Genomic DNA, 18,822 nt, shown 5'->3' with positions numbered 1-18,822 from the left:
CGACCGGGCAGCTCTACTCCCTGAGCGATCCCAGATCAGGGTGTATTGTGAAACTCAATACCGCCCTCATCTGGCTGAGTCAGGTTACAAAATAGGGACTCCAGGTTGAAAGTGGATCAGGAACTCGTTATTAGCCATTATAGCCAAATTAATGAGAACGTACTTGTTGGCTTGTGCTCCAGGTCTCTGCGTGAGAATGGACTTGAGCTCTCCAACAGTCAACTTGATGATCTCATTCTGGTCCTCGTTGTTGTCTTTGAAGGACACAGAAAGCTTCTCCATGTGGAAATCAATCTTCATGTCCTCAAACTGAAAAAGGAGAAAAATATCGATTGATGACATGACAATGACATTGTGTGGTCTCACACACATTCATGGAGGGCAGAAACTCACATCCTTTGGCAGGTTGTGATTGACAGTGGCCTCGCTATATCCAATGGCAGTGTAAAGCTTGGCCTTCTCCCCAGGGCTCATGAAGTCATCAAAACCTTAGGTAAGGGAGCAGGACAGGAAGGCGCAAATTAAATTGAAACACATGGGAGTTTTTTAACTGATATGAATATTATGAGATATACACACAGTATGTGGCCCAGTTCCTTCCCAGTATATAACCTTCAATCTTCCAGTACGTCTGTATTTTAATATAGCCTACCACCAGTTTTGACCTCTTTAGGCTGTGCATCAGGCTCTCCTCCCCAGTTCCACATCCATCCGAACCAGCCCTGGGACTCCTCTTCCTCCATCTTCACCCCAGGACGGTAGATACGCAGACCCGCCTTGCTCGCCTGGGGAAGAACAACACTCCACTCATTAGCCATTTACAGTAGTGCACCTCTTTGGGAGGTCCTGTCCTGGTTGGACAACAGATAAGAGAAGACAAAGAAAGAATCTGTCACTAGCTAAAACCACAGAAGTTAACTGTGATGTCTTTTATTGCTCACTTTTGCACAGGTTTGGTCATAAACCCTTTGGCATAAATGGATAAAAAATTAAAAATACATATGTATTGTCTATGCGTGTGCGTGTGCGCGTGTGTGCGTGTGTGTGTGTGTGTGTGTGTGTGTGTGTGCTTTCACTCAGGCAGAGACTTATTTACAATGGGAGTCCCAATTAATCCTACAGATGTAGATACTCATCATCCTCCACCAGTAGGTCTTACCTCCATCTCAGCCTGCTGCCTGGCCAGTGTGATGTTAAATATATCCAGCGTCCTCTCAGGCTCCTGAGTACAGACAGAGGAAACACATTGATTAGACCTTACAGCAGCTCCTCTCAGGCTCATTATGGGAATGGTTCAATTACTTAATGTCCGTCATCAATCACATCAGCAAAAATACGACTGCAGAGGAGAGAGGGGACACCATGAGACGAAGGGGGCAAAAAAACAACAAGTTCAGGGAATCGGTTTGACGCAGTGGTTGTTTCAATAAACTTAGGAGAGGCATTATCTGCACATAGAATAGAATACATACAGTATATAAAAAATTTACTCTATTTTACCATTCAGGAATATCGGTACAATCATATGCTGTGCTTGTGAGGGCAATATCAAACGATATAAGCTAATTTAGGTAAAATTACAGTGTAGAATGGGATATAAAAAGACTAAACAGTCCCCGGTCCTCCTGGTGAAGAAAAATCATTGCCGCTTCGATTTCGGCTTAAAGACAGCACAAATCTGTTGCATAATTGTCCTGCAGAGCAGATTTGAGCATTTGTAGGGGGAAAAAATACACACACTTGTAAATTCTGGATTACACGTTTGCAGCGGCCAATCTACACATTTGTGATATTCTTTTCTGTGACTACAAATTCAATTATTTTGACTTCAAATGGCAACTGCACATTTGTAGATTACAGTGTACAAGCTCTCACATTCCTCAATGTCCCCTGCTCGCTCAGATCAGGTTTTGCAACAAACGTATCGAAGCCAACTATGCAGCAATATCCGAGCGCAATAGTTTAACAAAATTGTGATGTGTGGAAGCAGATCTGTGCTGTTGCAACTACTGATTTGAGAGGTTGCAGTAAGCTATTTGAAGTTGTACTGGAAAATGGGCTCAAGTAAAAAACTAAATACATGTGCAAATGTTGGATTACAAGTGTGCAACTGCGATTTACACCGCAAACTCAAATATTTTTCTGTTTTGTGACTTCAAATTCAGATTACGTGTGTGGATGACAGATTATACATTGCAAATTCCAACCTACAACTGCTTAGATCGCATATTACGACTTACGAGTGCTCAAATCAAAATGTATTTGCTCATGAATTTTGCAACATATCTATCTCCATAGATGTGGTCTGGACAAGATCTCAGACAGAGTGCAAACCTATAGCCCCCACCACGGAGAACTTGTGGGGGACAAATAAAGTAAAATTAGGAATTAATTATAGAAACTGTATTGACAAAACAAAAGAGAGAAAAGTAAGGTTTTAGTTTTTTTTGTTATAACACAGCCTTATATTTGATACTTTGAGCATCCTCCTCTATTACTTATCATAATGTCTGTATCCCTGCTCCTCCTCCTACAATACCACGTAAACCGCCGTCGTTCTTTCTTTTTGTTTGTAGGTTTGACTCTTTTTTGTCAGTTTCAGATTGTTTTAGAGAGAGTAAAGAGACAGAAGGGTAGAGAGAGGGGGAACGAGTCAACACAGGTCTCCAGCCAAACAGAACACCGGGCACTTTGAGATGATGTGGTTGACACACTATCCAGTCAGCAACAGCTGCATCCTAGTCTTCCTTCTTTATAACAAACAATCTCCCAACACTCCTCCCTTTCTTCCACCTGTCTCCCTTCAGAAGATGCTCTCCTCTTACTTCCTCCATTTGCTCTTACTTCCTCCATTTGCCTGACTCATTCCAACCAACCAGCTCCTTCAGCACACCTTCTCCTTTGCCTCCATCGTCAGCATCAGTCCTCATAGGCCAACAACCTCCTCCTCCTCTGATGTCCTACATCCCCAACCCTCTTGTTTCTGCTGTAAGGAGATGCTGGATAAGCAGCTGATTGCAAACCATTTTAACATCAAAGGTCACACCAGGGCCTATTGAGGTTAACCCACATTAAGCCCGGATACAAACACCAGAGACCAGGCAGGAGTGATAAGACAACAGACCCGACAATCACTCCAACAGAGGGTCGAGCTATATCCTGCTGGGGCCGGCCAAAAGTTCACACCAGCCCCTGTATATATATATAGCCAAAACACATAGTATTTCAACTCTTTCGCTCATGCGAGAGGGTTGAAGTAACTATCCCATTTTTAGGGATCATAACTTTCTAAATTGCTTGTAAACTCTGTAAGCTGAATAAACCCGCTTTATTATAACGTGAAAAGAAGTCTTTTGGTGTCATTTGTCCAACCAGTTATGAGTGTATTTCTTGTTGTTTTATGGCATTTATATTAACCAGTCAAGAACTCACGTTACACAAACGTAACGTAGGTTCCATATAGCGATACATGTACACAAACCAATGTGTGCCTGTGTTGAGATATGGTAATTGAGTCACAAATTATATTTTATATGATTTGTGAAGTAATTACGTCTTGTGTATGAATATGCTGGAATATTATCCAACGTAATCGTTACATAAAGTGGTGCCCCCTAAGCGAGGCTGGTTATTGTCATTGAGCAGCGAGAGAATACTGTACTGAGTTGACAAATGATATCAAAAAAATTCTACGTCCAAAACAGACGTCAATACCCTTCTTTTTTTTTTCTCCCCACCCGAAATTGGATCTTAACCGCCGCTGCGAGTCAGCCGCGCATGAGACCATAGGGGAAGAGAAAAAAAAAGAGAGAGAATTTATTATGTCCCCAGGGATATAAGTATTTGTTTTAATGTAAGTTCAGCACAGGCAGGTCGAATAACTCTTCTTTAAATTAGTTACTTAAAAAAGGACATTTCCCTTCTTAATTTCTGGCAAGTTCTTACAGGGGCCAATTTATTAATAAGACACCGATCCTCGAGTGTAACTAACTCGAGCCGGTAATTATAATAAAAAGAGAAAGCAAGATAATTGTTAGATAACAAAAGTCTGAGCTAAACCTATTGTAAAGATTCCGTCAAAACTGAACTGAATCAAACCTCTAAGACAGTTATACCGTCTAAAAGAGAAGGGGAAATTCGGGTAAAACCACTACTATAGTGCAATTTTCACTTGGACTCCCAGTAAACGCTTACAGATCAGACGAAAAAAAATAGAATAGCCAGTGAGCATATTTTTCTTCTTTTTCAAACTGATCCGTAATTTAACTTGTGCCGAGATTGCTGTCTGAAGGAAATTCGTGTTTTTAACACAAACAGCGCCAGGCCCGTACAGCCTGCTGTCTGATCCTCCTGTGACTTTTCAGTTAGCGCCATTTTGAATTACGTCAACACGCCCCTCCCGGCTCAAGACAGCCTGGTTACTGCGGTTGATCCTTCTGTGATATTTCAGTTAGCGCCATTTTGAATCACTTCAACACGCCACTCCCGTTGCTGACGTCACAGCACGTGTAGTGACTTTTGGGTACTCTAGAACTCCTCCCCCAGCTACAGCTGAGCTCCAGGGAAAGAGTCACGTGAAATAAACACTGACACAGACCGTTTATTACTAATGCATGAAGAGTAAATGAGCGCTGACTCGTTCACTTAATACTCTGTGTGTGTGTGTGTGTGTGTATATTTAACTACTCACGTCGCTGCACGACAAGCTAATAGGCTATCAGCCTCTCTCCCAAAGGGTGAAAAGTGAAAGTGGTAATTGTACTGTAAATGGCTGGTTGTGTGGAGACAGACTAAAATCCAGGATTGTACTTAAAGGTGTTTAGCTAATGTTTGTTTGAACTGCTTAATTCGGAAAGTTAATCTTAGTTCAGAATTGGAAACAGATTATTAATTTTTGTTCCTTTGTAAGAAGAAACACAATAAGTCTGGCGATTGCAGAGTATTTTCGGCTATAATTCCCGGAAATTTTTCAATGTTCCGGTTTCTAAAGATACTCTGCAGATTGTTCACGTTTATTCTGGAATTTCTATAAATGGATAAAATTATTTGAAAAAAAAAAAAAAAAAAAAATTGATATTTTTTTTTTTTTAATTTTTTTTTTAAATTTGGATTAAACAAAACATTTTTTTGGATTAATTTTTAGAGATTGAATTTAGTTAAAGTTTAAAAAAAAAAAAAAAATTCAAATTGAATTTTTTTTTTTTTTTCTTCATACTTTTTCTCACTTCTCTCTGATTAGTTTTTCCAAATTTTAAGGAAAAGTTTTGTTTCCTCTCTTTTAATCTCGGTTATTTTTGGGAAAACCCAAGGGAACCTTCTAAGACTTTCCCCTTTATCAAAGATACTTTACTATCCAAATCAAATAAACGTTTGCTTGGAAAAAAAAAAAAAAAAAATACAAACAAACAAACAAAACAAAAATTGTTCTATGAACTAAACAAAGGGACCTAGGACTAATAAACCCTATTGGATTAATTTTCCTACACCTCTAAACAAAGCTAAGACACCTCAGGATACATATCAGGGAAACATTGTCTCATTTCCACACGACCTACCAAGTGCAATTCCACTGTTACTTCACCAGTATTGCTGCATGTACTATTTTTCCTAGTTTTGTCCAAGATAGTAGCTAACACTAGCTGAACATATTTGGACCGAATACCGAACCTAGTACTCACTCCTTTCGCCCTAGCAAGTAAGATGGCCTCCAGCTCCTGCCTCAACCTGGTTAAAGTCATAGCTTCAACAATGAGCCTTCCCTATGAGGATGAGCCATGTAAAAAAAATATTGACGACCTAGAAATAGAGGCCAACCTGAAAGCAGTGAACAGGAACTTCCACGAAATTAGGGCATATAGCAAGACGGAGATGCTCCAGTGTACAGGACACCTCCTGGGTAACTTGGTTCAATTAGGGGTATATAGTCTAAACAGACAGACAGCCCTAACTGGCGAGTGGGACAGCCTCACGGACCGAACTAACAAACTTCAGGATAGACTGACAGCCTCAGAGGACGAAAACGTAACAATGGCCGGTCAGTTACACAAACTGCAAAATACCGACAAATTACTGTTAGACTCTGAGAAAAGATGCGATAAGCTCGAGGACGAGGTGAAAAATTTGGAAATTAAAGCTGCTTTGCTGACAAAAGCGGAACAGGAAATACTACAGCTAAAAAACCAAATTGCCACAATGCAGCTAACTGCGGCACCAATCCCTCCACCTCCCCTAAGTACCAGCCCTAAGCAGGCAGGTCACGCTAGCGCACGGATAAACCAGCTAGAAACAGAGGCGCTCGACCTTCAAGACCGCATCTCTGAAGGTCAATCAGAAAAAGCTAAACTAACCAAAAATCTCCTGGCTGTTCAGACTGATAACAATGACTTTCTAGCTAAAATGAGCAACCTGCGGAAAGACATAGATGTCTCCCAGGGTACATTAGCTATCAAAGAGCGTTTCATCGGGTCTTTAAAGGCAGAAATAGATGGTTTTACACAGGAAAAACAAGCATGGGACAAATACATCTCAGAAACGACATCTCAGGTGGCAAAGTTGAATCGTGAACTGGAAGTCACTACACATCAACTCACTAACCTAAAAGTGGAACACCAAATTGCCAGCTATGACTTGACTAGGATGGCTCGTAGAGATACGGTTCCCCCGCCGGGGAGAGCAGTGAGCACCCCGTCAAGCGGAGCCCTGCCTCCCCTACTGGGGACCCACCCTGTGTACACTAGCCCAGGTCAGCCTCTTGTGAATGGTAGTCAAACCTTCCCAAATGCAGGAAGCCCACCCCAGCCCTTTGTGACAACAATTGTCCCAGGGTATGGGGCTTCTTCCGCCCAAGGGCAAGCAAGCATGAGCCTGCCAGGTCCAGCCCAGCCAGGGCTAAACGGTACAGGTATTCAATTAAGGTCAGGAAACGGAACGGTGTCACCTCGAGCTAACCCAGCCGGTCGACACCTAACCACTGACGACCTAAAGAAGCTTGCTAAATTTATCCCACGCTTTAACCCCACGCCAGATGGGGCAGTGGATACCTACACCTATTTGGAAGACATTGACTACCATTTACAAGAGTATGCCCCTGTCACATCTGACACTAAACTAAGACTAATTACGCTAACCTCCAACCGGGAGGTCAGCAGTTTTGTTAGACGCCAAACGGACACCACCTGTCAAGACTGGCAAGCTATTCGTAATGCAATTATTGAGGAATTTGCAGACCACCGGAGCATGGGGGGTATTACCGCTGCCGTAGGCGTCCGTCATTCAAAAGACGAACCTATTAATGCATACTACGCAAAACTACGTAGGGCATTTTTCGGCGATCAAAACCTACCCAATATGGAAGAAAACGAAAACTTTAAGGCCTTGTTCTTGAGTAATTTGCATCCTTCAATTAAAAGGCAAATCCCCTTGGGAGTCGAACCTAAACAAACGAAAGCTAACCAGCTACGCAATTTGGCCCGTGAAGCATTCGAGAGGGATCGCACAAAGCCCCGGGAGCATGCAATGTACCCAATAGAAAGCCTAGAACTCGAGGGGGGGCACCCTCGCGCCGACGCGCCCAACAATGGACTGGGTGACCAGCCTCCGCCGGAACGGCAAAACGGTCGGGATCAATATAAAAGGCAGGACGACCGCGATCACTATGGGAGAAGCGACCGCCAATCTTCCTCGTGGAGAGGGCCTCGCTCCTCCTCATTTGACCGCGGCCGCCCCTCGTTCCAAGACCGCGATCGCCCCTCGTTCCAAAACCGCGATCGCCCCTCGTTCCAAAATCGCGACCAACCCTCCTTCCAAAATCGTAGCCCCAGCCCGTTCAGGAAATTGCGATTTGACGACGAAACGTCCGACGATCCCAAACCACTGCGCACCCGGGAATTCTCGCCTCGGCCCGCGGGTCGCGAACCTCAAGACCGCAATAAAAAGAGTCAATACACGTCCGTCACAAACGAAACGTTAACTCAACTTATAGAAGCAGTCTACGATAAAGTTGAATCTAAGAAACTTGCTAAACAGGCCTCCGACCGAGAACCCTCGAGAAGGAGACCTCCAAAAAAACGTACTGAAACTAAGCCCGCCGAAACGGACCCAAAACCAGTAAAAGACGTTCTTTGCATATCTGTGCCACCCATAGTTGAACTAGATATCAACTCCCTCCCGAATAGGCCGTGTAGTCCGTCTCAAATGAGCACCGCTGGCTCGGAAGCAAGCACCATACGCATCGAATCACCCCTTCCGGATGACATGAGGCGTATCAATGCCGCTGCACCCCCCGAAACCATAGCGACGTTGGCTCCTTACAAGGCCACTACACCTCCCTCAGTGGAGGACAAAGGCAGCACAGTATTCACCATTCAACGCCAAACCCTACAGGGGTCAAACCAAACACTTGCACACCCATCCCACACAAAAAAGGGATTCAGACAAGTGTTAGCTAAACTCATCCAGCGGGGGCAACGTCGAAAGTTATATCTAACCCTAACGTTAGAAAACACGCTCACCCATGAGGCCTTACTAGACACGGCAGCCGACATCACTCTGATGTCACACGGCCTATTCAAAGTCCTACAGGACAGGGCTCGCCAGCGCAACCGTGACATCAAACTATGTCACCACCCTATTCTCATTGTACCCTACTCTGAATCAAGCACAACGCTAGACAAAGTAGCCTTGTGCAAGGTCCAAATCGGACCCATGTCCATGATACACCCCATTTATGTGTCAACATTAGACCACATTCCCTTGTTGCTGGGTAGGGACTTATTAGAGCGCTTGCAGCCTCGAATTGACTATGCTGACCTCACGATTTCCACGGAACTCCGTGAGCCGGTACCACTGGCGGACTCTGACTTCCCGGAAGTCCAGAGCCTGACAGTGATACCGAGAGGACAGCTAGACAATTTCCCCAAAACCTGTGGGAATAAAAGAAACCTCCTCCAGCAACAACAGGCTTTTCTGTGTCCCCTGGGCTCCTCCCAACGCCCCGGTCAATACTGTCCTCAGGTCCTGAATGGGATTACCCTAGAGGATTCCTTACTGACCGACGTAGCACTGGCATTATGGTCTGAATGGTCTGCCATCAGCAGGGAGACCTTTACCCAGCTTCAAACGGCAAATCCCACACTAACACTGCTAAACACCACCATGCGATTCCCACTAGGCACACCCACACCGTCAACCCTGATTGCGGAAGGAATATGTGCTTTGGCCTTGCAATGGGGGGGGCGAAAATTGAATCATGCATTCTTAGTAGTCCCCAACCTAAAACAAGGGATACTACTGGGAGCAGACCTAGCAGTTCGATTAGCAGTAACCATGGACACCATAAACCATGTACTTTGGGCGTTGGCACCCATGACGGAGGATGCAACCATCCTCCACGCTAATCAGTTAGTGGCCGGCCAAACCATACCGCAGGTATGCGCCGTCATAAATGAGCACGAAATCACCATTCCGCCCCGCATGGCCGACGTAGCGATCCGACTAAATGTTAAAAGCGGGCACGAGATCCGGCAACCATTAGTTTTCTTCCAACCCGACGCCACCTTCATCAACAAAAATTTGTCCTTTCAAGGGACACCCATGTTAAATGTAGAAGGCAGGGCTACGTACCTACTGGTGACTAACCGCTCGGAGTCACAAATAGTATTGCGTAAAGGAACCACTCTGGGCCTGCTCATTAGCTCTGATTTCTATGATTTCAGCTTGACAATTCCTGTAATTGGCAGAGTGCCTGCTCTCCTCCAACCCAATCGAGCAGACCCAGATCTCGCCACCACCCTACCCAGGGGGTCAATATCCATTGTATCTCAACTACCCATAGACCAGGAGTCAGTAGGTAGGATAGAGCTAGATGAAAATGACCACATGGTCGTCTACAGCATCTCAGTAGATGAGGCGGTTGTACCACTAAGTACAAGCACACAGGGGGCCCCACGCCAATCCATGCCCACGCTTCCGAATCAAAAAGAACCGTATGAGGGGTTCAATGCCGAGCTGCAACAGGTTCTGGCCATGGGTGACGCAACCAATGACCCTGAATTAAAAAAAGAGTTCCAACAGATACTGTATAAACATGGGTCAGTGTTCGCCAAAGACTCACTAGACTGCGGTCTCACCAACATACACACAGTACGTATCCCTACGCGACCGGAAGCGCCTCCAACATATGTGCGGCAATATAAAATTCCCCTTGCCTCATACGAACAAGTCCAACAAACCATTGATGTAATGTTAGACAACCAAATAATTCGACCATGCAACAGTACTTACAACGCCCCCCTTTGGCCGGTTCTGAAACCCAATGGAAAGTGGAGACCAACAGTAGACTACCGGCAATTGAACAAACAAATTCCGTTGTCACGTTGGCCCATGACCCAATTGGAGCAAGAGCTTCCCAAAGTGAGGGACGCTACGGTATTTACGACCCTAGACGTGGCCTCCGGGTTCTGGACGTTGCCTGTCCATTCGGACGACCAACACAAACTAGCATTCACGTTTGGTGCCCGACAGTACACGTTCAATCGTCTACCATTTGGCTATGCAAACTCACCCGCTGAGTTCAATATCTTTTTGAACAAAGCATGCCCAGACGCCACAGCTAGGGGTAACTTGATTTACGTAGATGATATCCTAATCCGTAGTAAGGATCTCAAATCTCATCTAACAGAAATCGATCATGTGTTGGGCCAACTATCCGCAGCGGGAGCCAAAATTGTACTGCTAAAAGCACAATGGTTTCGCACAAAAAGTAAACTACGTAGGACTTCTAGTGGGACCAATGGGGGTGGAGCCACAAGCTAGCCGCATCCAAGGGATACTAAATCTCAAAACACCTACTAACATCTCCGAGCTACGTAGCTTCCTTGGCGTATGTAACTACAGTCGCCAATTCATAGAAGGCTATGCCGAAATTGCACGACCGCTCACTCAACTCCTGAAAAAGGAGGTGGCGTTCGTATGGGAAGAGGCTCACGCCAGTGCAATGTCCACGCTACAAAAGCAACTGTGCTCTGCACCCTGTCTAGCCTACCCCGATTCAGAGGCATTTCACTTAGAGGCCGGGTTCTCCCCCGTCAGCGTATCTGCTGGCCTCTACCAAATGCATGACAAAGATAGACGTGTGGTAGCCTACGCCAGTAAAGGGTTAAGCGATGTAGAGAGAAAATTCTCTGATTGCGAGAAAGCACTATTAGCAACGGTCTGGGCAGTAAGCCATTTTGCAAATTACGTGGGGGGCCAAAAGGTCATTATCGAGACGTGCCACCAGCCCGTCACTTTTCTGAACAGCCAACGCCTGCGCGAAGGCGCAGTCACTAACTCACGCATTGCCAAATGGCTAATGACTTTTCAAAGTCACGATGTGGAGGTAAAATATGCCCAAAACCACAAAATGCCCTTGGGCGCGGGATTGGCAATATGTCAAAAATGCACACAGGATCCCACGGATCCCGACACCATTTCTCACGACATTACACCTCCTCTGCCCACTCGACACCATTACTTCGACGAAAACACATGCCAGACCATGTCCACCGTTTATGTAGATGGGTGCTCATACAGCAAACTCACACCGCGACAAGCGGGGGTAGGCATGGTGTGGTTAAACGACACACCCACGTCACCTCAAAGTTTCCAACTAGGGTCTCAAACGTCACAATATGCTGAAATTTCGGGAGTCCTTATTGCACTGCGTTGCGCAGCCAAAAATGACATCCGAGAACTAGTCCTATGCACAGACTCAAACTATGCTCGACTTAGCTTCACATGTCACCTGCCAACATGGCGACAAAACAACTTTCTGACGGCCGCACGCAAACCAGTCAAACACAAAGATTTGATCCTCGCATGTGACCACATTGTTAACACAAACAGCATGCAGATTTATTGGAAAAAAGTAAGGGGCCACTCTCGCCTCCTTGGCACCGATAAAGTGTTTAACGATAAGACAGACGCCCTGGCAAAAGCGGGCGCAATCGACGGTACGCCATGGGAATTCCTGCCCGAGTGGCTACCCCCTGTAACCACCCATTCTGTCTGCGTGGTCACTCGCGCTTCAGTGCGGGCCCCACACACCCCGCCCTGTCATGACGCCATTTCAGTTACACCTCCCATTGGGGACGCTGACTTGAAGTCATTACAGACTAGCGATCCGGCTGTGGCCCACATGATCACCCTTTTAGAGGGGGGTACTCCAATTCCTCTGCCAGATATGGATGAAGCCTCAATTGAATACCTGGCGCAACTCATGCTCATTAAATGTCGCCTGTCAGTCTCCGATGGCCTACTAATATATGCTGCTGATGAATATACCTCACCTCGCTTGGTCATTCCTCAGCACCACAGGGGGGTCATACTAGCATTCGCACACGACTCACCAGCTGCTGGACACAGAGGTATCAAAGCAACTTGTGATGAGCTGTGCCAGGTGGCATATTGGCCAAAAATGCACAAAGACGTGACAGACTATGTAAAAGGGTGTCTCATTTGCTGCCAGTTTCAGCCTACTAACCCAACCCATAGGGCTCCTCTGCAGATGCGAGGAGTCACATTCCCATGGTCAGATCTACAAATAGATTGGGTGGGACCGATGACTAAATCAAGCCGGGGTAACAAGTATTTCCTAGCAATCACTTGCGCATTCACCAAATGGATTGAGTGCTTACCAGCACCAAACGACACCGCAGAAACCACAGCCCTACTGCTGTTAAACCATGTTTTTGCCCGTTTCGGCCTACCCACGCGCCTGGTAAACTCAGACCGTGGTACCCATTTCACAGCAGAAGTTATGACAGAACTGTGGAAGTTGTTAGGCGTCAAAAACCAGCTGCACATCAGCTACCATCCAAAATCATCTGGTCAGGTTGAACGCTGTAATCGGACTGTGTTAGGCATACTCAAGAAATATGTCGCAACCAATCAAAAAGATTGGGATATTAAACTACCACTTGTACTAATGGCTATTAGAGCAAGCCCACACACCACGACGGGGGTATCACCATTTGAAATGATGACAGGTCGAAAGATGACTCTGCCTCTACACCTGCTATATCACTCTGGTGATGCCAACTTAGCCACAGCCTACTCCACACATCAGTACCTCACTGACCTGCATGAACACTTAAGGACCACGTTTGCTTTTGCCCAAGAACATTTGATGAAAAGTGCAGAGGCCAGAAAAACCTACTATGATCAAAAGTGCTCACAGGAACAGTTCGAGATAGGGGACCAAATCTGGTATTTTATCTTTGCTCATCCAGCTGGGATCAGCCGGGGAACCTCAAAGAAACTCACTAAGAAATTCCTCCCTAGATGGAAAGGCCCCTACCTTGTGGTAGATAAACTATCTCCAGTAGCGTACAAGATTAAGATCCCCAAAACTCGGGGCGATCCAGAACTCAAATGGGTCCACAGAAATCAGATCAAGCTGCACACACCCCAAAAGGTCCCCAGCGCAGCCACGCCCGGCACTACGCCAGGCTCATAGATCAAAACGGGAATAGGAAGGGAAAACAAAGGCTCCCCTAGATAGGACCTCCAAAAGGCCTTAGGCAGTCGTACCTGAATATCCCCACAACACTACTAAAACTATTGATTACTACGAATGTGACATGTATTAACCCAGTGGAAAACCCACTAAAAACCACTAACTATTTTCTTTTTATTTAAAGGAACGTAATATGGCATGTATAAACAAGATACCTGGAGTATGTTACGAAACATACCTCACCATATGCATGTGCATCCTGATCCTAACCGTATTTTCGCATTGTTTTTGTTTTTGTTATTTCAGCATGAAAGCCCTACACAAACTCATACTGTTGTTGCTGTGCGTGGGGACTCGGACCCAACCGGAGCTCATAACGATAGCCAGTGCCACCGGAGTGGTGTTAAGAGACCACACCGGCCTCCTGATCACTGATTGTAAGACCTACACCCGTAAGGTATATGTCCATCTCAGTCCCCGGTCCCAATACCAGAGTCATCTCAAAACTGTATCCAGAGATGTACTTTTCGGCCCCGACACTCAATGGTACGCCCAAGATTCTATAGAACACGCCGAATGGGGGGTCTCTACCATATTAAGACAGCTAGAAAAGTACACACTGTCCCCAGAGGACCTAGCAGGTCTCGCTTCTCACCGAGTCAAACGTTTCCTCAGTGTCCTATTGACCGCAGCAGCGGCCGTGGGCTCTCTTTTTAGCTTAGGCACATCCGGAGTCAATGCGGTCAGCATTCACACCTTAAGACAGCAGATATCTGAACTCCAGGAGGACCGACCCCAAATCCAGGCAGCAATCAAACACCAAGCACTAAATTTAGTGGCTATTGGAAAAACTCTCCGTGACACCATTATAGTAGTGAATACACAAAGTGAACTGATAAATAACACTCGAGTAGCCATGAGAAATTTGCTCAAAGTAGTAGACATGCAAGCCGCTCACCGCCAAGTAGTAGAGATGTTAATGGAGGACATGTTGAGAGAGATTAGCTCCTCAGTGGACGCACTCTCTATTGGAAGAATTCCCGCTTACCTTGTTCCCCTGTCTCTAGTCCAAGAAATCCTGATTTCAGCAACCGGCGAGGCCATTAGCCTTAAGGATAAGGATAAGGATAATTCCTTTTAACAGGTCGTTCATGAAAGTCCTTGCGGTCTTGTTTCCAATGAGAACCTGTGAGCAATTGGGGTTAAGAGTCTTGCTCAGGGACAAATTTCATATCATCGGCACATATGCTGGGATAGCCTGGAATCGAACCTGGGGCAACCAGGGCCAGCTGGTTCCCTAGGCGGGCTCACTAACCACTCAGCTATGGCCGCCCCTGTTACCCAAGCTCACCTGGCCTATTCATTAGGTAATGCACTCCCCCTTACGGTGGACCCGGATAGTAGAGAACTCTCCTTTCTGCTCACTCTCCCTGTCATTGACAACCATAACATATACCGTTTAAAGGACGTAGTCAATCTTGGGGGGTGGCACGGCGACACCTATGTCAAGGTTACCACACCAAACGTGGTAGCCTACCACGACAGCACCCCCGACCTCTACCTGGCCCCAAATCTGAAAATGTGTACGTTGATAAAAGACATTCATTACTTGTGCCCTAGCAAACCTTTTGTCAGAGACAACACCAACGGCATCTGTGGCCTTAAGCCCATGACAGATGACGCCAAGTGTTTAGCCCAATCCACTCATAGGTCCCAAGTTACTCTTACCCAGGCTGAGATTATAGGCAACAGATGGCTTGTGAATACCCCTGTAGATTTCGGCACCATTCGCTATGACGTACATGACACTTCAAACCGTGTTACACTACCACTCCAGACCTTCTGGGTCACAGTACCAAAAGGGTCAATTTTTCACGTAGACGAAATGGCTTTGTACCACTTGCCAGAGGAGCAGTACCATGCCGTGCTTGAGGTGTCCGGATTTTTTGACAAACATAAGATCGAATTTGACCCAGCCACCATTAGACAGATGACAGATGAAGGTACCCAAACCATCGAATTAACCGTGTTAGACAACATCATCGACGCTAAGCCCACTCTGCTCAGCGATGACCATTTCACCTTGACCGGCTCTTGGTCTGCCTCTGACACTCTGTTGTTTACCTTAGTTTTGTTGGGTTACATTCTCACGGCAGCTATCACTTTCTTTATGGCCAAGCGTTATCTACTAAAAGACAAATGCGCCACCAACCTCAGGGCAAGATGCCTTACACCTACCTCTGGAGATGTAGAAGCTCCTGAAATCATTAGTCTGACAGCCCCGTTCGAAGGTGACAGCGGAACCATGCTGAGCTCCCGCCGTACCTCAGAACCTTAATGACATAAAACTAGTGATACACTTGACACCAACCAAGCCCCAGGCTGTTGGAAGTATAAACTACCTCCCTACCGCAAGACGGGATGACCGCCGTACGTTTTGTATTTAAAAAAAAAAAAAAAACCCTTTTTATACATTATTTTTACAGTTTGGTTTTTCTCTTTGACCTTTAGGTCTCCTTAGATGTTGGGCTAAATGCCTCGTTTACATTATGTTTTTGTTTTTATTCTTTCTTTGTTTGCTCTCCTACTGGGCCCCCCCCATAAAGTTAAGAACCCCATGTCATACCTTGTCAACACTCACCTTAAACAGGGTTAACTTCCCCGGTTCTAGGACACCAACGGTCCTGATACAAGCAGGGTTTTATTGATTTCTTTCCTTTTTGGGCCCCATTAAGAAACTCTCTTAGCCCACAGCCAAGTCCGGCGGACTAACAATCCCAGAGAGAAAGAACATCTACTTTTCTGTCCCTCTCTCTCTCTATCTCTTTACCTCTGTGCCTTTATGAAGGCCACTAGACTATAGCAATGTCGCCTTAGGGTTATTGCCAAATCTAATGGTGGCCGCCCTAGACGGCCAGATGGAATGTATGCCTTGTTGTGTGTTGTCTTCCTGTTATCCAGCTGCTGAGATTCCTGTACGCCATAAGACGACCCGAACCTGCGGTCCAATCCTCTAATGGCCTAAATGGGGGGTTTGTAAGGAGATGCTGGATAAGCAGCTGATTGCAAACCATTTTAACATCAAAGGTCACACCAGGGCCTATTGAGGTTAACCCACATTAAGCCCGGATACAAACACCAGAGACCAGGCAGGAGTGATAAGACAACAGACCCGACAATCACTCCAACAGAGGGTCGAGCTATATCCTGCTGGGGCCGGCCAAAAGTTCACACCAGCCCCTGTATAACCTCGACCCCCCCCCCCCCACACACACACACACACACAGACACCCACGCAGAAACATAGGTTTTGGGTTTCTCTCCCTCTCTTTCTCTTTTTCCCTCTCTCTCTTTTTCTCTTATAAGGGACATATTTGGAAACAACCTTGTTGCCACACAAAGACATTGTTCACATGACCTATGAAGACGACATATGAACTATGAACAATAAATGAACAAATATGTTTAACCATGTGGTAAAACCACATAAGGGTCGCGGGTTCAGAAACGCCCCCCCCCAAATGGCCAGGCGCCAGGATGCCTGACCTCGTTCGCCTACAGAATGGTGACATCCTCACCAGATAAGAAATTAGCATAGTAATAACTTTTCTGGGACATCAAAGGGTTTCGGTGCATAAAAACCTCTAAGAAACCACAGTGAATCGCTCAAGCCACAACCCGCTCTCGGACGTAGGAGGACATCCTCTGTTGACCCATTGCGAAGCTCTCCAACCAAGGAGAGACACCCAGCCGGAGCAGCCGCTCCGCAGAGAGGCCGCCTCGCCTCGCTCGTCTCCGCCGGAGACTCACCAACGCTGGGCGCTTCCAGTCCCCAGCTGAAGATCTTCTCTCTCTACCCACATGCACCCGAGCCGTGAAGTGCGCCCGGACCCGAGAAGACCTCCGCCGCCATCAATGCCCATTCCGTCTGCCTTTACACGGAACACCTTGCCTTAAACTGAACAATTTGCTAAAGAACTCTCGGTCCGACTCTACAGCGTGCCTGTCCATTCTTTCCAGAAACCAGTTGAAGCCAAATACAAGGTGTGTTACCGTTTGATCTGTGCATATTGCCATAAGCGACATTGTTATATGTGTAAACATTTAATATCTAAACTGTAATCATTTGAGTAAACTCAAGTATTACAGTATAGTATTCCCAATACGTTCCTTCTACTCTCTCTATCCCTTTTCTTCCTTCCCGTTTTTTTATCTCCTCCATTTAAATACACACACGACATGAAAGCTTCTATTTCAGCACCCTCCCCTCTTCTCTTGATATCCAAAGCGTTATACATGTGTGTATCAAAATGTTTAGTAAAATGGGATTAAGGCTAATAGAGATTTATGACTGAAGCGTTTGGCTAGGGACCAAACCTTTCCAGTGATAACATCTCCTGCTTTTGAGGAGCAGGGAAATTGTTCGCTGTTGTTCACGGCCGTGATCAACCGGGACAATTTTACTAAAGCCAAAACACATAGTATTTCAACTCTTTCGCTCATGCGAGAGGGTTGAAGTAACTATCCCATTTTTAGGGATCATAACTTTCTAAATTGCTTGTAAACTCTGTAAGCTGAATAAACCCGCTTTATTATAACGTGAAAAGAAGTCTTTTGGTGTCATTTGTCCAACCAGTTATGAGTGTATTTCTTGTTGTTTTATGGCATTTATATTAACCAGTCAAGAACTCACGTTACACAAACGTAACGTAGGTTTCATATAGCGATACATGTACACAAACCAATGTGTGCCTGTGTTGAGATATGGTAATTGAGTCACAAATTATATTTTATATGATTTGTGAAGTAATTACGTCTTGTGTATGAATATGCTGGAATATTATCCAACGTAATCGTTACACTGCTCCTCATCCCGGCCTCACCTCAAGCTCTTTGAGCAGCTCCTCTGTGGGTTTCTTGCTGGTGATCTTCTCCATGTAGAGCTCTCGGTAGCGTTTCACCGTCTGCCTGTGCCGGCGGATGTGCTGCCACGACCACATGTGAAGGCGGGGCTTCACATCCACCTCCATGATGCCTGTGATCACGTACGACCACCTGCAGTGGAGTCACACACACGCCATGACAGCCAGCAATAGGAATAAATCCACGACGTCCAATGTTTGGTACCAAAACATAAGCTTAGGAGTATAGGTAATAGTTAAGGAAGGGTGTTTTCTGACCATATGAGTGCATTGTGGTGAACGTGGACCTCTGGCCTGTATTTCCTATACGGTAGGTTACGTGTCATCATATCCACTGAGCCCAGCAGCTCCAGAATGCTGATATACTGCAAGGAGGGAGGGCATAGGTCATCAGTTACTTAAAGC

The 18,822-nt window shown here is 45.8% G+C and overlaps 1 protein-coding gene across 1 annotated transcript in view; it reads right to left on the bottom strand.

The window, feature by feature from the left end:
- LOC308081261 (intermembrane lipid transfer protein VPS13A-like) overlaps positions 1 to 18,822 on the bottom strand; it is a 167,121-nt gene that overhangs the window by 102,289 nt on the left and 46,010 nt on the right. The window contains exons 12-17 of the mRNA XM_080457648.1: positions 18,676 to 18,782; positions 18,379 to 18,550; positions 1,160 to 1,222; positions 653 to 785; positions 394 to 488; positions 164 to 309 (exon numbers count right to left, since the gene is read on the bottom strand). Coding sequence (XP_080313774.1) covers positions 164 to 309; positions 394 to 488; positions 653 to 785; positions 1,160 to 1,222; positions 18,379 to 18,550; positions 18,676 to 18,782 — 716 coding nt within the window. The remainder of the gene's footprint in view (positions 1 to 163; positions 310 to 393; positions 489 to 652; positions 786 to 1,159; positions 1,223 to 18,378; positions 18,551 to 18,675; positions 18,783 to 18,822) is intronic.

Source organism: Gymnoscopelus braueri (assembly GCF_963280865.1).
Source record: "Gymnoscopelus braueri genome assembly, contig: SCAFFOLD_130, whole genome shotgun sequence".
Classification (NCBI taxonomy): domain Eukaryota; kingdom Metazoa; phylum Chordata; class Actinopteri; order Myctophiformes; family Myctophidae; genus Gymnoscopelus; species Gymnoscopelus braueri.
Note: the sequence above shows the minus strand (reverse complement) of the source record. Positions and strands in the feature narration are given on the sequence as shown.